Below are 23,827 nucleotides of genomic sequence, written 5' to 3'. Positions count from 1 at the left end.
TGATCTTTTACATTGTGTATAATGTCTATTGATTGTATTGTTTATTTTAATATTTGTGTACAGCGCTTTGTGACTGCCTGTCTGTTAAAAGCGCTTAATAAATAAACTTTACTTACTTACTTACTTTAGTTGTTCACACAAAGCATAAAGGTAAAAAAAACAATATATACAGTGTTATCTTCATTTTAGATGTCAAAAAGTATTTGCGGCTCCCAGTGTTTTCTTTTGCGTGGAAACCGGGTCCAAGTGGCTCTTTGGGTGTTAAAGGTTGCTGACCCCTGACTAGGGATGGGTATTGATAAGATTTTCACGATTCCGATTCCATTTTCGATTCTGTTTAACGATTCGATTCTTTATCGATTCTTATTTTTAAAAAAGGAGAACACTAAGGTCGATTAGCTTAGAACTTTGTTTTATATCTTCTCTTTGAACAAGATAGAAATTTAGGAGTAACATGGCCTTACAGACCCAACAGTGAGATCTTAAGAGATCCACAGCCTACGGCTCTTTAATGGGGTGTCACAGAGTCCCCAGGAAAAAATTTTTTTAAATGTAAAACAATAAAATAAATATTCTTCTGTAGCAATAACAAAGTATAACATAAATTATTCTGTAGCAATTACACAAGAATATCCAGTAATGTCCCTGCCTACAATTAAACACATTCACTTACCGAAAATCGGGGGCATCTGCTGTGGCAAATGGGTGCAAGCCTTTGACCACAAACTTAGTCACTGCTCGGTGACATTCGTCTATCCTGGCCTGAAAGGAGACGATACGGGTAGACTGCAGCCAGCGAGCGCCAGCCAGAGTGTCTTTCTCTCTCATCATGGTCACCTAAATGCACAGTAATGGCAGGTTTTGTAATAAGGCAGATCGCGCTAACACAATATGCACTGTTAGTTGATTATTTACCTGCCGCATTAACGGGAGAGGATGTGTAAACGTTACCGCTGCTGCTGGGTTGAGATTCACGAGTCCGGAGCGGAATTAAAAACACGACATTCATTTAAGGTCATCGCGTGTTTTGTGAGCAAATGCTTTTGCATATTCGTAGTGTTTCCTCTGTAAATGAAATATCTACTTTTCAAGTATTGCAAGTTGCCCTGTTGTCATCCGTTCTCGTAAAGTATGACCAAACTTTTGAGCGTTTGAGCCGCTTAGGCGCCGTGTTTCCTGCCAGGTAAATGACGCTCCGCAACGTGGTGACGTCATTCGGGGCAACTGGAATCGATAAGGGAATAGTTTGCAAAAATGGCAAACAATTCCAAGGAATTGAAACAGTGGGAACCGGTTCTCAACAAGAACCGGTTTTTGATACCCATCCCTACCCCTGACCTAGTCGAACATTCATACAAGCACTTTTCTTTGCAGGACTGCTGGACTTTTTTCATATTTTAACTAGTCAAGACTTTTTTGATGTATTACAGATTCTGATTTATTTTGATGGTAATAAAGGTCTTTTATCTCTAAAATGTTTTTAGATGTTCAAACATTGCCTTAGATATCAATGTGTGAACAAAAGGCCTGAAAGTGGGTTAACAGACACATCTACCCATTGTCTTCCACTTATCCAGTTCAGGGTCTTGGAAGGTTTTGTGCCTATCCCAGCTGCTGTGGAGTGAGAGTCAGCGTACAGCCTGGTCAGGTCACCAGTCTGTCACGGTGCTAATACAACAGTTCTGAACACGATGCAGTCATAATATTTGTGGGCAGTCTCATCAGCAACATGGTCATTCCAGCCAAGACAATAATAGTTTAGTATCAGAAATGAAACTGATCACAACAAATAAAAAAGCACATCATTGATAAACTGGATCTGGGTCCAACTTCCACCAACAAAGTGGTTACACAAATTTGTCTAGAGTGTTTTCATTGTCTTATTTTTTCACACAGTCCACTCTGTTTTAATTTCCCCGCAGGAAATGTGTCCCTCTGGCTTTACTGTTCTTGTTGGTGTGATTGATAAAAGCAAAACTATTGAAGTACTAAAATTCCAATTAATTGAACAGATCAAATGAGCATTGTTATAGAGCATTGCTGAACTGGTATTTGTTGGTAATGTCTTCCAGAAAACACATGTCCTATAGGATGGAGTAAGTTCAACCATAACTGCTATCTCCTCTCTGAAAGATCTGATTCCTGGAATGCAGCCAGAATGGACTGCAGAGCCAGAGGAGGAGATCTGGTGGTTATTGACAGCCCTGAAGAACAGGTACAGTGTTTATGTATATGAAAGGCCAGGAGTGACAAAATGAATTAATTAAACACACCATTAAATAATTAATTAAATGTTTCGTTAATTAATTAAAATTGGAATTAATAAATAAATAAATATTTAAGTAATTAATTACATGCCCATTCATCTTTTTAAAACAGCGGTCCCCAACCCCCGGGCCTCGGACCGGTACCGGTCCGTGAGTCGTTTGGTACCGGGCCGCGAGAGTTGAGGCTCAGGTGTGAAATGTATGGTTTTCAGGGTTTTTATCGGTTTTAGCGTTATTTTGTTATCGTTTTTATCGTTAACTCTGTTTTCCTGGGTCTTTTCACGTGTGTTACGAATAAATCTTCTTTTTTTCGGTACCGGTACTAGTTTTATATTGTTGTGTTTATCCGTGACACCTTAAAGGCCGGTCCGTGAAAATATTGTCGGGCATAAACCGGTCCGTGGCGCAAAAAAGGTTGGGGACCGCTGATTTAAAACATTTAATAAATTATTTAATGATGTATTTTTTTAATTCATTTTGGGATTCCTGACCCTCACCCGTAATTATATATATATATATATAAGGATTTCGATTACAACTGGGACCACTGTTACCTTCACCCTCCACCATCTTCCTGAGCTATTTCTTGAGCTTCTCGTGTTCCTTCTTTCTGATGTTGCTATCATTTGGAACCGCTACATCGATCGCTACGGCTGTCTTCTTCCGTTTGTCTACCACCACTTGGTTAGCCACCACCATTTTGTCCGTCTGTATCTGGAAGTCCCACAGGATCTCAGCTCGGTCATTCTCCACCACCCTTGGGGGCGTCTCACATTTTGACCTCGGGACTTCCAGGTTGTACTCGGCACAGATGTTCCTGTACACTATGCCGGCCACTTGGTTATGGTGTTCCATGTATGCCTTGCCTGCTAGCATCTTGCACCCTGCTGTTATGTGCTGGATTGTCTCAGGGGCATCTTTACATAGCCGGCACCTGAGGCCTTGCCTGGTGTGATAGACCCCAGCCTCTGTGGATCTTGTGCTCAGAGCTTGTTCCTGTGCTGCCATGTTTAGAGCCTCCGTGCTGTCTTTCAGTCCAGCTTTGTCCAGCCAATGGCAGCATTTCTGGATATCAGCCACCTCCGCTATCTGCCAGTGGTACATGCCATGGAGGGGCCTGTCCTTCCATAATGGTTCCTCGCCTTCCTCCTCTTCCTTGGGTTTCTGTTGCCTGAGGTATTCACTGAGCACGCTGTCAGTTGGGGCCATCTTATCCTATTACTAAAAGACATTTTCTGTTTTTCTTTTCTTATTTGGTGAATAGTTTTACTATTAAAAAAAATGAACATTTTTCTTAATGTTAACACAATCAGAATAAAGTTAAAAAACCATGATGAATATGGTTATTTTACATTACATTTGCTGAATTAAAGTGTATCAGCAAAATCTCTTTAAATTTTTTATGAACTTTTTTTTATGAAGGATAAAGGTTTTTATTTAAAAAAAAAAAAAAAACAGCCTGTTGATAGTGGGGCCAATTAGGAGCTGCCAGGTCAAAGCCAACCCAAAACAGCTCACCCAAGGAGGGGCCTGCCGAGACTCTTAAAGGCACAGTACACACATATAAAAAACAATACAGACATACTGACACGCCCTGATTCTGTATATGGCCAGGGCTGTAACACCACTGAGAGAATATATTAACATATTGATCACCTTGTTTAGACAGCATCAACAAGTTTTTGGTGACAATGATTTATTGATTGTTGAAAAAGATTTACAGCATGCTGCAGGTTAACGAGAGTGATTTACTATATTTGTTGTTGTGAAATTTATCTTCAGTAAAACAGTGCTGCTTTTTCACGCCCTTGTGTTTAGCTCTTTGTGCTTGGAGAGAAATCCTGCTTGTGCAAATCAACTCATTTTTGACTGATGGGGTGCAGTAGTGCAAAGGAGAAGGGTGGTCCTAATGTGATTGGTCACCTTGATGGACACTTCAGGTTACTGCGTTAAATTCAGTTACACAGTGAAAGTGACATAGGCGCTGCTTGTGTCCGTATTTGTTTACATTTTGAAAGACAAAGCTTACCAAATTATCAACAGTTAATGTTTGATGCGTAGCAGTGGAAATGCAAACAACCATCACTGTATTTACTTTACTGCTGAACAAATCCTACAAACCAGAGTAATCTAAGTTCTGAAGTTGTGAAGCCAAGTCACAGCTGTCCCATTAATCTATTGTACAGTATTACAAAGCTTTTATGACTGAAAAAACACATAACGAGGATCAGGAAAAGAAGTGTGCATCAGAACCTCTAAGGGCCAAATTTTTACTTTGGCCAAAATACAGACATTTAAACCTTTGAACAAAAAGTTGCTCAGTCTGCATCAAACACATGTAACTGCACATACCATAACTGGACAGGAGTGCTTCAAAACGTGTCCTAGAATTATATGTTTTTCAGTATTAAAGTGAAGCCAGTGATAAATCAGTACATTCACTGGTGCACAGAACATCCCATGTAGCACAATTAGATTCATATGAATACAATACAATACAATACAATACAGTTTTATTTATATAGCACATTTAAAAACCCGAAGGCACACCAAAGTGCTTCACAGTAATATGGAGAGTCAACATAAGTCAATAACAGGGTACAAATCGGGCACTAGCACAGACAGGATAGAGGCACTAACAGACCAGGAGAATTAGATAAATACAAAATCTGCTAAGAAGACAAAAACAGCAGTAAAATTAATAATAAAATAATAAATTTAATAAAATCTAATAAAAGATTTAAAAGTTTAAAATTTAAAAGATTTAAAAGGGTATTAACTGGTCAGGAAAGCCAAGTCAAATAGATATGCTTTTAATCTTGATTTAAAGGATTGGCTAGAGTCCAAGGCTCGAATAGAAGCAGGGAGGCTATTCCAAAGGTTGGGTGCAGCTGAAGCAAAGGCACGATCGCCTCTGGTCTTCAGTCTAAACTTAGGTTGGGCCAGGAGTAATTGACCTGATGATCTTAATGCGCAACAAGGAGTGTACAGATTGAGGAGGTCAGTGAGGTAGCTGGGCGCAATGTTATTCAGGATTTTAAAAGTGAGTAGCAAGATTTTAAACTCAATGCGATATTTGATTGGTAACCAGTGTAGATCAACAAGAGCCGGAGTAATAGGGTCAAATTTTCTAGTTCCAGTAAGAAGGCTGCAGCATTCTGAACGAGTTGCAGCCTTCGAAGAGAGAAGGCTTGGAGACCACAGTAGAGAGAATTACAATAGTCTAACCTGGAGGTCACAAAAGCGTGGATAAGTTTTTCCAGGTCCTTGTGTGGTATATAATGCTTAGCTTTAGAAATCTGGCGCAGTAGAAAAAAAAAAACAGATTTAACTACAGATGATACTTGCTTATCGAGCTTAAAGGAGCTATCCAAATAGACACCCAGGTTACGCATAGAATCACAGAGAGAGTTAGCTAGGGGCCCCAGCAGGGCAACAAGCTGGTCTCGAGGAATATGGCTGTCGAACACCATAACTTCAGTTTTTTTCTCATTTAAAACGAGAGAATTTTCTGACAGCCAATCTTTAACCTCTCTCAGGCAATCGTACAGGGAGTTCAGTGATGCTGACAAATCATCAGTCAGTTGACAATAGATTTGAATGTCATCAGCGTAAAAGTGATAAGAAATATTGTATTTTTGAAATATGGAGCCCAAGGGTAGCATATACAAAGAAAATAATAAGGGGCCCAATACAGACCCCTGGGGCACACCACAGCAGAGAGGGGCAACAGAGGAATGAATCAACTAACAAATTGTGGTATGATTTAGCTACAGTGAATTAGCTTCAGTTGTGGTGTACAATTTAAAGACTAAACAATTATATAGAGTTTGAAGACTGTTTTAATGCAGAATATTTATACATTTTACTGTAATAAAAATGTATTTTTTTACTGAATAAAAAGATTGATCAAACTAAAATTTAAATAATTTAAAGAAAATTGTACAACAAATATTTGAGCAGTGACAACAGACAGCAGATAGATGTGTGCTGGTCCAAGACCCAAGACCACAGTGATGAATCTACAGTAGACATGACTAAAGTAAATCTGCTGGTTAGCTGCACAGATACAGTAAAACCACAAAGCATAAAAACTAGTGCTGTCAAAATTAACACGTTAATTGTTGAGATCAACGTGAAACATTTAACGCGTTAAAAATTTTAACGCAATTAGCGCAGTAGGGATGGATATTGGTAAGATTTTCACGATTCCGATTCCATTTTCGATTCTGTTTAACGATTCGATTCTTTATCGATTCTCTTATCGATTCTTTTTTTAAAAAGGAGAACACTAAGGTCGATTAGCTTAGAACTTTGTTTTATATCTTCTCTTTGAACAAGATAGAAATTTAGGAGTAACATGGCCTTACAGACCCAACAGTGAGATCTTAAGAGATCCACAGCCTACGGCTCTTCAATGGGGTGTCACAGGGTCCCCAGGAAAAAAAATTGTAAATGTAAAACAATAAAATAAATATTCTTCTGTAGCGATAACAAAGTATAACATAAATTATTCTGTAGCAATTACACAAGAATATCCAGTAATGTCCCTGCCTACAATTAAACACATTCACTTACCGAAAATCGGGGGCATCTGCTGTGGCAAATGGGTGCAAGCCTTTTACCTCAAACTTAGTCACTGCTCGGTGACATTTGTCTATCCTGGCCTGAAAGGAGACGATACCGGTAGACTGCAGCCAGCGAGCGCCAGCCAGAGTGTCTTTCTCTCTCATCATGGTCACCTAAATGCACAGTAATGGCAGGTTTTGTAATAAGGCAGATCGCGCTAACATAATATGCACTGTTAGTTGATTATTTACCTGTCGCATTAACGGGAGAGGACGTGCAAACGTTACCGCTGCTGCTGGGTTGAGATTCACGAGTCCGGAGCAGAATTAAAAACACGACATTCATTTAAGGTCATCGCATGTTTTGTGAGCAAATGCTTTTGCATATTCGTAGTGTTTCCTCTCTAAATGAAATATCTACTTTTCAAGTATTGCAAGTTGCCCTGTTGTCATCCGTTCTCGTAAAATATAACCAAACTTTTGAGCGTTTGAGCCGCCATGTTTCCTGCCAGGTAAATGAGGCCCCGCAACGTGGTGATGTCATTCGGGGCGACTGGAATCAATAGGGGAATCCTTTGCAAAAATGGCAAACAATTCCAAGGAATTGAAACAGTGGGAACCGGTTCTCAACAAGAACCGGGTTTCGATACCCATCCCTATAGCGCAGTTTTGGGTTTTTTTTTTTTATTTCCTGTAATCTAAGATCTTTAAACTCATGAGCAGCTCTGGAGGAGGGGGCAGCATTGTGCTATGCTGGCATTTGGCCTGACAGAAATGATTAGAAGAAAAAGAAGTGATACCATGCTACTATAGCTAACACATGCGAGCATGGACGAAGACGGACTTTTGGGTGGAAAGTTTCTCTTTAAGAAGTTTCCTGATGGCTTGTTGGACAAAATGAGAGTAAGGTGCACAGTTTGCAAAGCTAAATTCAAGTACCACAGAAGCAGTTCATCACTGGTGTATCACCTGAGAGCAAAACACCCAACTGAATCCGCCTCTACGGGACCTCGCCAATCTACGCTTCAGGAGTATGGTGCTCGTGGACGAAAAACAAAAAATGTTAGAGAAAAATTAACCAATTCCTTGGAAATTTGGATAGCTAAAAACTCCCGACCAGTTAGCATAGTAGAAGATGACGGACTGAGAGAAGTCATTCGCGCTGCATCAGGAGATGTATGTTACAATCCGCCCTTGAGAGGAACCACTGTGTCGAGACTGCATGCTTTGTATGAGGACCAGAGGGCTCAGCAGTCCAGTAAGCTTGTGCAAGTAAGGAATGTCGCTCTCACTGGAGACCACTGGACTTCGGTGGACCACAATAATTACTTGGGGCTCACAGCACATTTTATTGATTACGATTGGACTTTACAATCGTTTGCACTAACAGTGAGTAAAACTGAAGAGAGGCATTATGCTGAGGTGTGTGCTGACCATTTTCTGAGTGTTGGAAAATCAGGGACAATCAGGACTAACCACGCTTGGCACCGACAGTGCTCGTAACATGGTTGCAGCCGCCAGACTACTTCCATTTGAACACAGCCCTGCATCGCCCACATTCTGCAAAAGAATGGTCACAGTTTCTCTTAATGACAGCACATTTGAAAGGGCTCTGGCTCTCAGATTGTTGGACATTTTAAGCATAGTCCAGCAAACGCTCAGGAATCAAAGGCACAGCAAGCTGCACATGGACATCAAACAGAACCGCTTGTTCAGGACATTCCAACAAGATGGAACTTCACCCTAGAGATGATCAAGCGGATCCAGAGAAACAAATCTGTGCTGACCACCGTCCTGGCTCAGCAAAACAGCAAGGTGACCATGTTGACTGACCAGGAGCTTCACAGACTGCAAAAGCTGGAAGAACTACTTGAACCTTGCCAGCATGTGTGCTGGGTTCTTCTGATTCAGATACAGAAGAAGACGCTAATGACCGCTGTCTGAATCCGTACAAAGCAGAGCCCAAAATTGACGTAGGAGAGTGTCCACTACAGTGGTGGTTAAAGAGAGAAGGAGCACATTCCAGGCTGGCACCTATTGCACACAAGTACCTGTCAACCCCTGCAACCACAGTGCCTTGTGAGAGCTTATTCTCACTCTCAGGTCACATCATTCAAAAGAAGTGTGCTTCTTTGTCATCAGATAATGTAAACAGAATAGTCTGCCTCAGTAACTGGCTTAGTGCAAAGAAGGACTAAGCCAAATCGCTCCTTTTTAAGTGAAAATGTTCAACATTCTGGGTTTTCAGCTGTGTCTTTTTCTGTTTTAAATACTGAATTTTGTGCACCCTTTATTGTTATGGTATTCTGTTATGGTATTCACTTTAACCTTTAGGCCTGGGTTCAGTAACTGTTGATGACCTTGAAGGTTTTTTAAGTTTTCACTGTGTTAAAGATTGATGAAAACTATTAAAATTCACTTTGAATTTCAGCATATATTCTTTGTGTTTATTCTGCATTTACTTCATTGTATTGCATAAATGTCTGTTACAACCTTAAAATATAAAGCTGAAAAAATGTAATTGGAGCCAGGCTATTGATCAAGAAATTGCGATTAATCACAATTAATATTGATTAATAACAGAAAATTGTGAGATTAGTTAGTAGCTATAAGACCCTTTAGATTTACACAAAATTATAGCAACAGTGATAACAGTTTTATTAGACACTAGTTCAGATCAGACAAATGAGCTACTTACTAAAGACAGCCTGTAACATCCTCCTCTCCTGTCCACAGATTGACTGTTCAGAGAATCTTTAATATTATTTAGATGAATTACAGTGGCACCTGAACCCACAGTCAGTGAAGCTCTGCAGCCAGATGTGTACAGCTGTGTTTGACTGATCAAAGTGCACTCAAAGGCAGCATCATAGGCACAGTTTACATTCATTTACATTTTATAATAATAAGTTTATGCACTTTTTCCTTTTTTTAATGTTGTTCTTTTTTTTCCTTTTAGGAATGATGCATTCTTCTTATTACAGTGATTTTTCTAAATCACAAGAGCTATGTTGTACACCAGATTAAGGGGACAGTTTAAAAGATTTGTTCAGCAGTAAAGTAATCCAGTGATAGTTATGTGTATTTCCACTGCTACAAAGGAAATGAATAACTGTTGATAACTATTTGGCAAACAATTTTTCAAATTACAAACAAATAGCAGTGTATGCAAAGCAGACAATCTTGGTGTGCGATGGCTTCTTTATGCACATTCTAAGCGCATGGGTATCTTTAAATTTAGAAGCGATGAATTTAACTGCGCCTGTGAAATGACATCATTTGCTCGCATTATGTTTTTTCTCGCATGCGAACTATGAAATAGTTAATAATAATAATAATAAATAATAATAATAATAATAAATAATAAAAATTATTTCATAGTTTATATGTAAAATATGCAAATAAAAACTTGTGGTTTAAAACTGAAATGTTTTCTCTTCATATTAAACAGACCTTCCTCTCTATGATCACCACAAAATAAACGTTTGTGTGAACGTGTGTGTGTGTGTGTGTGTGTGTGTAAAACAGAGGTGAGCATTCTTGCTAATTATCTAATCATCTTGCACAATGACAACCATATTGATCCACAATTCTCTAACACTGCATAGACTAAAATTGTGGTTTTAAAGTAAAATAAAAAAGATTTTTCTTCATATTAAACAGAACTTCCTCTCTACGATCACCACAGAAGTTTGGATTGGTTTAAATGACAAAGAACAGGAGGGAACATGGAAATGGGTAGATGGGACTCCACTGACTCTGATGTGAGCCTTCACTTGGTTCAGTTTATTACTTTTATTAAATTTCCAAAATATTTCCAAAATTTGTTAAACCCACAGATGAATGCAGATTGTTCAGCTTGAATATTGGTTGAGCCAAACGGCTTCCCAAAGCTTAAAGATGCATGCAAATGACTTGTTTTTTGCCACACTGAGCCAAGGCAGTAGTTATTATATCAGTCAAGATGTCTGTGTTGTCTGGGCTTATGTGTTTGTCTTTATACTTTGTATAGTCCTGTCTAACAAACACCATGTACTGAAAAAAGTAAAATAAAATATATATTATTTCCATTGTTATCTGTAATTTGGTGATCTTAATGTGCAGTGTGTTTATAAAAACTCAAAGCTGCTGATAGAAAATTTGTTTGACAAAACTTCTCACACAAACACCAAAGACTCATTTTTTCCTCAATAATAATAAAATAATGTTGTTGTCACTGACCTGCTAGGTACTGGGCAACAACACAACCTGATGATGGTGGAGAAGAAGACTGTGCTTATATCAATAAATGGGGAAGGTTTTGGAATGATTATTCTTGTTCATATTCTCATCAATGGATCTGCGAAAATACACCAAACCACAGTACAGTTTCTTTAAGATCATTTATTCATAAATGTTTTGCAGTTTTATCTATGATTATAATTCTAGATTTTAATCTGTTTTATTTCATAATTATGTGTTTTGTTGTGGCTAAAAATTTGCATTTGCTTTTTCCTTTTACCTTAGTGGAGACTTCAGAAAGTGGTTAAGTTTGGGGTTTCTGACAGTTTTTTATTGTGGTGTTTATTGTTTAAATTGTTGTATTTATTAAAAGTTTTCTATTATTTTTACTATATTATAAATAATGACACGCAAGTAAATAGAGTGTTTAGATCTTTGTGGTCAAGTCTTTGGAGGATTTTAATTAATTAAACAGCATTCATTGTTATACAGTTCATAAAAGATCATTCATAAACTGAAATGTTATTTGTTTGTAATTTCTTCCAGATAAAACATGTCCTGTAGGATGGAGCTTCAACCATAGCTGCTATCTCATCTCTAAAAGCTCTGCTTCCTGGGATGCAGCCAGAATGGACTGCAGAGACAGAGGAGCAGATCTGGTGGTTATTAACAGCCCTGAAGAACAGGTATAGTGTTTATGTATGTATGTGTTATTGAGCTGTAAATAAATTCAAACTACCATTTTTAATGTAAATAGCCTTTTATTTCAGCCTTTTTTAAGTGTTAACACATTCAAAATAAAGTAAAAAAAATCATTATGTATGATGTGTATAAGCATTTTAAAACATGTTTAATGTTCTAGAGTGTATCAAAGAAATCTGTTTAGACAGAAATTGTATAGGGGGAAACAACCTGTCAATAGAAGAAGCGGAAGAAGAATAAGGAAATGTGGCAGTGTAGCAAGGATAAGGAAAACAGGATATGGTAAAGATGTCTGCAGTCCTGTTTCACTGCAGGTAACGTGTATGTGTAACATTGTAGTGACAAATAAAGGCTCATCATCATGATGCAAACAAATGCAGTGGATACAGCATACATTGCAGGAGAGAGCATTTGCAAGGCAAGGGGCAGGAGTGACAGGCAGTCCAGTAACTTACAGAATACTATTGTACTATGTTTGGTTTCCACAGTTCCAGTTCTGATATTCTATGTGTTTTAGTAAAAATTATGTTTAAGTAAAAATATGAGTCCACTGACAAAATATATTAACATTTTGACTACATTTGTTTAGACAGTATGAATAGATTTTGGTGGCAATGACATACTGATTGTTGAAAAAACATATGACAAATCAATTACAGATTTGAATGACTGCTATTGAGATTTGAGTGAGTGTTTTGCTGTGTGAGCTGTCAGGAAATGCATCTTCAGTGTTGCACAAAAATGTGTCAAAGCATTAAAGAAAATTCAAAGTTTTAATTATTGCTGGCTTTGGATTTTTAAAAGAAACTTAGATAAAATAAACTGCATGTTGGGTCTAACAATTAAACCCCGCTGACTCACAGACCAGTCACTTGTGTACAAAAGCAAGACCACAGTGCTTTCTGTCTTTAACTTGCTACAAGGGGAGAACCTCCTTATCTGATCTAAGCCAACTCCAAACTCCGGCCTTCCCTCACAGCCCTTCAGTGGCTACACAAACATCTCATTAATCATGCGACAGATAAGACACTCACATGTGAACATGTGTCGTGTGTGTCTGCAACAGTGAACATGTGATGTGTGTGTGTGTGTGTGTGTGTGTGTGGTCAAGATGTGACCCCATAAACGACTTCCCTAAACCTGCTGGTCTGGAAGTCCAGCAGTTCATCTAAACAAAAGGCATTTAGACTAAAACAGATATACTTGTGTTTGCTATACCATAAAACAATAAAAGAAGGTACGACCTCTTCTCGTGACCCCAGGATGTGAGTGTGTATGCCAGAACACTCTGGAAGGCACACAGAGTCTTTACAGACTGCTAAGGATCAGACCTCTATCAACATGCAATTGATTATAAAACTCTAAGCATATATGAGTAAATACTTCTAAGCATAAATAACAATCCAATAATATAAACCTGACATATTCCACTACAGATTACAGAATACATGCCCCAAAATGTATTTTGTAACGTATTCCGTTACGTTACTCAATGAGAGTAACGTATTCTGAATACTTTGGATTACTTATATTATCATGCTTTTTACAATTACATGAATGTACAATTGCTGTGTGATTCCTTACTATTACTGAAGGTCCGCGGCTCCGAACCGTAGTAAAGGGACCTCTGGCTAATACGTGGGGTTCGTGTCGGGCTCGTAGCCGAAAACTAGCTTTACTTTGTTGTCTGGGTCAACTTTGCTTGCGAGAGACAGAGAGAGGCGTTGAAAGGCTGCTGCAACGGAACTTATTGTTTCGGAGGAAAACACGAACAAAGCGTACAGTCGAGTCTTAATAGCTTACTTACAACTGGGCTCGTCGGGCACTCTTCTTGGCTGCAGTGGTTATTATTATATTTACATGCTTCCAGCTCCCGTTTCTGCTCGATGACAACTCGTACTTTTCCACTCTCCTTTTTCTCCCTCCTTGTGCTCACAGACACATAACGGGTATGGCAGTCCATTCTCCCTGCAGCACGGACTACACTGCCAATGAGGCTACATTCTTTAGAGCTATGACTGCAGCATTCTGCCTATTAGCTTAGCACAACAACAACAACAAAAAGGCGCTCTGTCGCTACCCGATCCGTACCGGAAACCCGATCGGTACCCCGCATGCGCAAATCTTACGTCACTTCCTCTCTTTGCCAGCATTGTGACATTCAATATATTTGAATGATACGGTTAGCGCCCAGTTAGCTCCTAGCATTTCTCAACAGCACTGCCTCCTTTTCGACTACCGGGACATTTAAACTATGGATAATCCGCATACAAACAAATTCATGCTTTTCTCCTCAACAGAGAGCGTTCCCCGATTGAACAAGAGCGCCGTAAAATAAGAAGAATGGCGCTTAATTGCAGAGTTAATAATACAGACTTTGTTATATGTCACGTGAAGATTCATCAGCCAGATGAAGTGTTTACTGACAATTGACAGTGATAGCGCACATCATCATCACTATTCCAATCAATCCTCTCCAAACAGACAAGCATAAAGACACTCGACTATCACTAAATCAAAATTAACACATGTTTGTAATGACGCTAATTCAGTTTACAATAGGGTTCATTCGCTCGGTCAGCAGGTGGCAGTATCCTCGAACACTGGGGAGTAAACTGCCTTAAACGAACAGAAGAAGAAGAAAACCCCTGCACATGCGCAGTACAGATCGGGTAGTGTGTGTGTAAAACAGAGGTGAGCATTCTTGCCAATTATCTAATCATCTTGCACAATGACAACCATATTGATCCACAATTCTCTAACACTGCATAGACCAGGGGTCAGCAACCTTTAACACCCAAAGGGCCATTTGGAGCCAGTTTCCACGCAAAAGAAAACACTGGGAGCCGCAAATACTTTTTGACATCTAAAATGAAGATAACACTGTATATATAGTTTTTTACCTTTATGCTTTGTGTGAACAACTAAGGTGTGTTGCTTATGAAATCCATGAAGTGCTACAGAGAAAATTACATTTTATTTATGTAATTAACACATTTTGAACTCTTAAAGAAATATAACAAAAGGAAAGACACCCAGCTGAACTAAAATGATCCAGCAAACAAAAACTGTTGTGAGCCGCCACCCTTATATCGCCTTTGGGATTTTGGAGCCTTGACCTGACTTTTAAAAAATAACTGGAAAAAAGCACTATGCTGCTAAAAGATGAAAAAAGTTATTTGCAAAATTCTGCCTAAATATGTATTTTAGCTGGTTAATATGTGTGGTGGAGCGTGGTCTGCAGGGGAGGCGAACAGACATGAGCGGGACCCGCAATCACGCCTCGCCGCCTTTACGTCTGTCACAGGCGGAGCCAGACATTTGAAACACCCGGGGCTTAGCCCTAAAGGGTAGTATGCATGTGGGATTTTTTTTTTTTTTTTTTTGGGGGGGGGGGGTTAGAAATGACTGAAAGATTAATTGGCTCTGTTTTGAGTTTTGTTCAAAAAAGAATGACTTCATATAGGGAAAAATATATATCACATATGCAGGACACCTTAAACTAGTTTTTTAATTAAGCAGCAAGGCAGAACAAAGTCAGGGCTGTATCAAGACACGAGGACTAAACCCCAATTCAACCAGACCCAGAACTGATCCGGAATTAAAACAGAACTACAGTTCAAAATCAGGACTACTGAGGACTTAACCAAGACAGAACCAGAATCAGAACTAGATGATAGTAGCACTAAAAATCATCATAGACCTGCACTACACTTATTTTTTTAATTCTACCAAAGTCCACTATTTATATTGAGAAAAGTTTATATAATTATTTAGCCTTGTTGTGCAAACAAGCCTGCATAACTTAATAAATGTAGAATTTGAAAAATAGTAAACCTAAAAAGAAACACTAGGTACGAGATACATGAGTACCTATGATACTTTTGGTAAACAACCATTTGACTAACATGTGTGTCTCACCTGCTCTTGTTCCATCTCTGTTCTGTCCTCATTCTCCCTCTCCCTCTCTGTTCCTCTCTCTCCCTCTCTGTTCCTCTCTCTCCCTCTTTGTGCTGACAATCATCAAATATACAGTTGAAACCAGATATTTACACACTCTTCAGATAAAAACACAAACACTTTTTTAATTGTAACATCAAATTAGACTAAATGTTTATTTTTTTAGATTGATAAATATAAAAAACACATTTGTTAACTTTAAGAGTAAAGAGAGAAACTGTCTGTATTTCTTAATTGTAAATGGCACCAAATTGTATTCAAAATTGAGCCACACTTATGGAGCTCCACAATTCTTTTTCTGGTGTTTTGGTTGATATCTCTTGATTTTCCCATTTCAAAGAAACAGGCTCTGTGTTTTGCCTTATATGCATCCACAGGTGTGCCACCAATTTACTCACATGGACTCTACTAACTTCTTCTTCTTCAGCTCAGAATGGAATCGTCTGGAGTTTTCTTATTAATTAAGAATAAACTTAGTGTACATGTACTCCTACATTTGATGAAAGTGATACAAAATAGACAGCTCTGTCTCTCTTTATTCTGACATTTAACTAATTCAAAAGATATTTCAATATTTATTTATCCAAAACAAAACAAGTTTACTCTAAATTGATGTTGTACAGTAAAAAAATGTTCTTGTGTTTTCCATAAAGTGTATGTAAATATCTGGTTTCAACTGTGAATATACTGCTGTGTATTGAAGTTCCTCTTGTTTTGCATAGAAATATACTGAACAACATACAAAGCATAATATATAAAATACTACCAGAGTTTTTTCTTTGAAAGAAGCCCCTTATGTCCATTCTTGTATATCAGTGCATTACTGAAACCGATTTATTTAGCCGTGGAGGGTAACAACTGAAAATATGAAATAAACACACATGTAAGCTAAGACTCTCTAAAGAAACAGCATTGTTGTTGTTCGGCTTTTCATTTCGCCATTTGTTGATTCACTTGAAGAGCAAGTAACGTAATATGGGTCAAGTGATCAGTTTGATATCAATCTTTAGTGATGCACCGTCATATTTACATTATTTGTACAGTACGAATGATTTGCTTTGGTACCTGGTCAAACTTCAGTTGTCCTCTGTCTGCCTAGCTCCGTTTCTCCAACAGCGCACTGGTAGGCAGCAGCTGCCCCGCCCCGCTTAGTGTCTGAGCTCGGATCATACCAATATTAGGGGGGATTTACGCACAGTCGTAAATTCCCACAGAATTGTGCTTCGAATATTGTGTGTAGTTTTTGTTTCATACAGTTGTCAGCCAGGCATCTAACTATGAAAAAATTACACTCCAAAAGACCCCGGGCTTCTGAAAAAACAACCCGGGCTTAAGCCCAGTAAGCCACCCCCCGCTCCGCCACTGACGTCTGCTATGCTTATGTCTACAGCAACCTTGTGTAAAAAGTGGTCAATAAAGAGATGCTGAAAAGCGTGTTCATACAAACATCGTCGGGTCTGCCGTGGTATGTTTACAATGGGACTTCTGCTCCCGAACCTCTGCGCACAGCGTCTGCAGATCAGGGCTGTACGAAGTCACTTTCATCTTTAAGCAGGTCTGTAAACTGTCATCTGTGAGGCGTGAGCGGTGTTTGTTTATACATAGTTCACGGTGGAGAATAGCTGCTGACATAATGTGGATCCGAAGATCCATAATTGGCCTACCTGGGGTTGAAAGTCTCGATAAATGCACAGCGTTTCGGCGGGTATACCGGCTTCCGCCAGTGTGACGCTTATTTTGAGCGATGAAAAAATAATAGAATATAATTTTATAGTTATATTTCAATATCACAGTAATTTCCAATTTAGAACTACAAGTTAAAAAAGAACTAACATAAATAAAATACACTTCAGCTAAATACTTCTAATTTATTTTTCCAAACCACGCGGAGCCGCACTATAAGGACTAAAGAGCCGCATGCAGGTTGCCGACCCCTGGGATAGGCTAAAAATGTGGTTTTAAAGTAAAATAAAAAGATTTTTCTTCATATTAAACAGAACTTCCTCTCTACGGTCACCACAGCAGAAGTTTGGATTGGTTTAAATGACAAAGAGCAGGAGGGATCATGGAAATGGGTAGATGGGACTCCACAGATTCTGACGTAAGTCTTCACTTTGGTTCAGTTTATTTCTTTACATAGGAAATTTGCTAAACCCACAGATGTATGCAGATATAAACACAAAGGCTTACATGTCGGTGGTTGCCTGCGTAAAGATGTGTGCTAATGACTTGTTTTGGCCAAGTGGGAGCAAAAGAAGTTATTATATCAGTCAAAACAACAACAATTCTTGTGTTCAGAGCTGGTGTGTTTTGCCATCTGCACACTTTATGCAAGCCTGTTTAAAAACCACCTGAAAAGAAAAATGTTATTGTTATTTGAAATTTGGTGATCTTAATGTACAGTGTATAATATATATACACTGTATAATTCTTAATAATAATAAGATGCTGTTGCTGACCTGGTAGGTACTGGGCAAGAGATGAGCCTAATAATGGTGGACATGAGGACTGTGTTTCTGTCGAAATTGAAAAAAACACTTGGTTTGATCGTCCATGTTCATCTTCTCATCTATGGATCTGTGAAAAAGTTCCGGAAAACAACTGATTCAGAAAGATGATCTATTCATCAATGTTTTGCAGTTTTTTCTTTGATTACAATAATTGTACTTCTGTATTTCAGTTTTATCCTAAAAGGCCTATATACAATTTTTTGATTTTTTGTCCATATATAAGTGGTTAAGTTTTGGGTTTCTGTTTGATTTTTATTCTACTGTTTGAATTTTTGTTTTTGTTCTTTTTTCTTGTGATATTGTTTTTATTATCATTATTATTATTTTTATTGAGTGTTTCTGTTTTGACTTTATGGTTGTTCTGGTGGTAACTGTCAGTTTGTGATCCTTATATTTGTTTCAAGACTCAAGTCTAGTTTTACTTCCTGCAGGGTTTCTCAGTTCCTCCCTGATTCATATTTCTTTGTAGTTGAGTGTTTATAGTCATGTCTGTGTTCATTATTTTCCTTATTTACTGTTTTACTTTGAAACAAATGTCTGTTTCTGACCTGCATGAGTTTTAATTCCTGCATCTGTTTTCCCCTGATTTGAACATTGTTTTCATCTGTGTTGTTACTGCAGGTGTCTCGTTTCTCCCCTGTTTGTCACTCCCTGTTTGTCACTAAAGAGGCCCTCCAATGAGATGACAGTGGCTGTGTCCCAATTAAGAGACCGCACGCTTGAAGTATGCATTTTGAGTGCGATTACGTCACCGCCACGCGACGACGGCTGTCCCAATTCGAAGTGTACTTCAAATGCGTACTCCTAGGGGGGCCGAGCAAGATGGCGGCGTGAAGAGGAGTATTTTTTCGAGCTCTCAGCACTAGAAAGATATAAAGCAGTTTTATAGCACCTATTTGACGTCTTTCTAGCTTCCAAGACTTTTTTGAAGATCAGCACACTAAACCTGCTAAATCTGAATCCAAATTTAATAACAACAACATGTCGAAATCTGCTCAGAAAAGGCTGAGTAACTCGGGCAAACCACATGCAACTAGCATGCTAGCTAGCAACCACAGCTACATGAAAGAAATGGAGTGTGAGCAGATGGTTGAAGAAGAATTTCCACCACTACCAGTTACGCCTTCCAAACCTCCAGTGGCTAAAAAACCAACATTGTCTACAAGTCACTCTGATGGCGACTCCCTGAAAGCTGATGCGGTCAACACTTTGATCAATCTGATCAACACCAGAAGTGATGCCATTGAAGAAATGGTAGGAACAGTTCGTACGGAATTAAAGGACATAAGTGATAAGATTATGGTCATTGAGAAGAGGGTTGAGAAAAACGAAAGGCTTACACAGAAATGTGATGAACGCATCTCTGAAGTTGAACGCTATAACCGCCGTTGGAACCTGAGACTGTATGGGGTACCGGAGTTGGAGAAAGAAGATTGAGATATGCCAAACGGTTCTGCCAGCAGAAAAGGAAAAGCTTCCAGAGGTCTTAGACATCGCTCATCGAGTGGGGAAACCAAAACAAAATGACCCGAGACCCAGAGGGATCATCATCCGGTTTATCTCAAGGAGAATTCGTGATGCGGTGTGGAAAGCTGCCAAGAAAAATACTTTCCTTCAAAATAATCATCTGCTGTTCACTGAAGACCTGACGAGAGATGACAAAGAAAATAAACTGAAGCTGTGGCCCATTATAAAGAAAGCACGTGAAGAAGGGAAATCTGCTTACTTTGTTGGAGGTCGAGGCTTCGTAAATGGTGCTGAAATTCACACATAAACTCTTTGATATTCCCTGACCCTCAGTTCTCAGGTTTGTTTACAAGGTGTTCTTTATATTGATGTGCCTGATATCTGTAGATGTCACGTTTGGCTGTCTAAATTGCTCTTTGATGTTAGCAAAAAACAAACTTATGGTTAAATAGATAAAACACATTTTTTTGTTACGGTTTTATTAGGCGTCTAAAGTTTATTTATATATATACACTGTATACTGTGAATATTTTCATATTCTAGTGCTGATCTCAGTGTTAGGTTAAAAAGTTTAACTTCGATTTACATTTCAATACATATATTATCTTTTCTTTGTCATTTTGTGTTCTTTGTTTCTATTAATGGTAGGGGTCTTCGTAACAACTTAAAACCCACTTTAAAAGCCACTTTTCTTTATGCAAAGCAACTTAAATCTGACTTAAATCTATTTTTACAAGAATCTCACTCTACTATCAATGATGTTAGTTTTTGGCAATCTCAATGGGGAAATTCTATATGGTTATCTCATGGAACTGAACAATCAGCAGGGGTATCAATCCTAAAAAACAGATATAATGGGGATGGTTTACATACAGAATGTGATTCTGCAGGTCATTACATATGTCAAGTCACAAAATATAATGATTTAGTTTTAATTGTAACTAATATATATGGGTTTAACACGAAACTAGAAAATGATCATTTATTTTTGACGATTGAAAAAAAAAAAATCTAGCTGGTTAAATAAATTTCCAAATGCAAAATTATTACTAGGTGGAGACTTTAACTGTATTATGGATGCTGAATTAGATAAATTTCCTCCAGGACATTCGAACAGAATTAATACTACATTGAAAGCTGTTATGGTACGCCTTAAACTCACAGACATTTGGAGATTCAAACATCCTCAGTCCAAAATGTTTACTTGGTGCAACAATTCTAACTCGAGACATTAAAGGATAGACTTTTGGTTAGTTTCGGAGAGTTTTGACAGCAATAGCATAGATATAGGTGCTTGGCCTTCTCCAGCAACAGATCATGAAGCCATATATATTAAAATAAATCTTCTGTTGTTAAATTTACATATTGGAAACTCAACAGCTCATTATTACAGAAAGACGATGTGAAAAAGGATCTTAAAGAACTGATCTCAAACCTTTGGTCTATAGCTCAAGAAGATTTAAAGTATGGAAATAACTAGGAACTAGAAAAATTTGCATTTCCTGCGAAAATGCAGTGTGGATGCTTTAAAGCTGAAGCTGTCTGCAAAAACTAGCTGAAAAAGCTGAAAAGTTGCAGAAATTGTAAAAACTTTGCAGAAGCAAAGGAACTTTGCGAAAATGGAATAACTTAGCAGAACTGCAATATCTTAGAGGAAATATAATACTTGGCAGAAATACAGTAGCATAGCAGAACTTTGCAGAAATATTGTAACTTACCAGAAACATGATAACTTCTCAAAAATACAAGAATTTAGGAGAAATAGTATAAGATAACAGAAAGAATATATTTAGCCAAAAATACTTAAACATTACGGAAACACTATGATTTAGAAAAATAGTACAACATAGCAGAAATACTGTGTTTTACCAGAGACACTGTGATGAACTATGAATATTGTCATTTTAAATTAATACTATGTTTTAGCACAAATACTATAATTTGACAGAAATACTATCATTTGGCAGAAATACTATGTTTCAGCACAAATACTCTGTTTTAGCACAAATATTATAACATAGCAGAAATACAATTATATAGCAGAAATGCTTTATTTAGAAAGAAAAATATAATATAGTAGAAATACTATGATTTAGCAGAAATACTACAATATAGCATAATAACAATGATTTAGAACAAATACTATGATTGAGCAGAATAGTAATAACTTAAGTGAAAATACTGGAAAAGTAAGATGACAAGCTGAAAAAAAAAACGGAACATGGTTAAGTTCCCTCAAAACTAATTGTTGTTCACCTGTGAAAAAAAAATAAAGAAATAAAAATAAATTTAAAAAACAAGAAGGAACAGCCAACAGATACACACAAAATCAAATATGTATACACAAATGCACAGAGAGAGAGACACACGGAGGGTCTATGCCAGTCAACCAGTCTGAATATATTATATTTTTTTTCCAACAATGAGATGCTGCCCTAGAGAGGGTCTCTCTCTCTCTCTGTCACACAAACACACACACACACACACACACACAAGATCCAATTCAGTCAACCAGTCTAAATATATTGAATTTGAATCTTACAATGAGATCATCCAATAAAAAGGCTCTCTCTCTCTCTCTCTCTCTCTCTCTCTCTCTCTCTCTCTCTCTCTCTCTGTCACACACACACACACACACACACACAAGATCCAATTCAGTCAACCAGTCTAAATATATTGAATTTGAATCTTACAATGACATCATCCCATAAAAAGGCTTTCTCTCTCTCTCTCTCTCTCTCTCTCTCTCTCTCTCTGTCACACACACACACACTCACTCACTCACTCACACACACAGAGGGAGAGAGAAGCAAGTTTCTAACTCAGTCAGGCAGCCTAGGAGCTGCTAAATTTGAATCCACCAATCAGAGAGGCTGTGCACTTTTTCCCGCCAAAACAGGTGCACGCAGCACAGAGAGACCCACAGGATTTTTGCAGTCTATTTCTCATAGTGAAGACTCCCCTCAAACAAATGACCATAATTTCCTAACCGTAGGGGCTAGAACGGTCATTCTTACACCGTTTTGTTCAGAAGAGATTGGGGAATCTTCAAGTGTTGACAATTTATCATTAAAATATGAATTTTTAGAGATATATGACATGGTTGACTTCTTGACTTAGAAGCCACGAATTCCTCAATATGCAAATTTGAATGCCTCAGCCCACATATATGATTGGCTGGCTGGGAAGCCGTGCAGGCCCTGATTTGTGGATTTGAATTCCTCAGCCCTCAGATATGATTGGCTGGCTTAGAAGCCATGAAGGCCCCAATATGCAAATTTGAATGCCTCAGCCCACATATATGATTGGCTGGGAAGCCTGATTTGAAAATTTGAATGTCTCAGTCCTCACAGAGGATTGGCTGCCTGGGGACCTGGCAGAAATATATAGAAATAGTATGATTAAGCATAAATACTACATTTAGTAGAAATACTATGTTTTAGCACAAATACTATAAAAAGAAGAAATACTATAATTTAGCAGAAATACTATATTAAGCACAAATCCTATAAAAAGCAGAAATACTATATTAAGCAATATAAATATCATATAAAAATCCTATAAAAAGCAAAAATACTGTACTATGATTTGGTAGAAAAATTATAATTAATCAGAAATACTATATTTGGCACAAATCTTATAAAATAGCAGAAATAGTATGATTTAGCACAATAGTAATAACTTAAACAGAAAAATTGGAAAAGCAAAATGGACAGCTGAAAAAATGCTGAACATGCTGAGGGTCCCTCAAATATACTTGCTAAATGAAAAAAATCAGCAAAAAAAATATAACAGCCACACAATCACAAAAAATTGTCACATAAGGAAACACACATGCACAGAGAGACACACACACAAGATCCAATTCAGTCAACCAGTCTAAATATATTGAATTTGAATCTTACAATGAGATCATCCCATAAAAAGGCTTTCTCTCTCTCTCTCTCTCTCTCTCTCTCTCTCTCTCTCTCTCTCTCTCTGTAGCACACACACACACACACACACACACACACAGGGAGAGAGAAGCAAGTTTTCAGTCAAGCAGCCTGGGAGCTGCTGAATTTGAATCCACCAATCAGAGAGGCTGTGCACTTTTTCCCGCCAAAACAGGTGCATGCAGCACAGAGAGACA

General features: G+C 38.0%; 1 protein-coding gene and 1 pseudogene across 1 annotated transcript; both read left to right on the top strand.

Annotated features, from left to right (window-relative positions):
* The first annotated feature begins 89 nt into the window (after positions 1 to 89).
* Positions 90 to 18,513, top strand: LOC146370962 (C-type lectin domain family 17, member A-like). Its single transcript, XM_084955030.1, has 6 exons — positions 90 to 2,215; positions 10,499 to 10,599; positions 11,064 to 11,197; positions 11,603 to 11,742; positions 17,716 to 17,819; positions 18,185 to 18,513. Exons 1-6 carry the CDS (start codon positions 2,159 to 2,161, stop codon positions 18,321 to 18,323), a joined length of 675 nt encoding a protein of 224 aa, XP_084811156.1. The 5' UTR covers positions 90 to 2,158; the 3' UTR covers positions 18,324 to 18,513.
* LOC146370963 (uncharacterized) lies at positions 7,504 to 9,633 on the top strand (annotated as a pseudogene).
* Positions 18,514 to 23,827: the final 5,314 nt, after the last annotated feature.

The sequence above is a fragment of the Perissodus microlepis genome, chromosome 16 (genome assembly GCF_051167445.1).
Source record: "Perissodus microlepis isolate ML-2025 ecotype Zambia chromosome 16, ASM5116744v1, whole genome shotgun sequence".
NCBI lineage: Eukaryota > Metazoa > Chordata > Actinopteri > Cichliformes > Cichlidae > Perissodus > Perissodus microlepis.
The sequence above is the reverse complement of the archived record's forward strand: the minus strand, read 5'-3'. Positions and strand labels throughout refer to the sequence as shown.

Coding starts and splice junctions, on each gene's coding strand:
- LOC146370962 (XM_084955030.1), top strand. CDS start 2,159: ATGGACTGCAGAGCCAGAGGAGGAGATCTGGTGGTTATTGACAGCCCT. Junction 2,216..10,498: donor TTGACAGCCCTGAAGAACAG/GTACAGTGTTTA, acceptor CATATTAAACAG/AACTTCCTCTCTACGATCAC. Junction 17,820..18,184: donor GGGACTCCACAGATTCTGAC/GTAAGTCTTCAC, acceptor CTGACCTGGTAG/GTACTGGGCAAGAGATGAGC.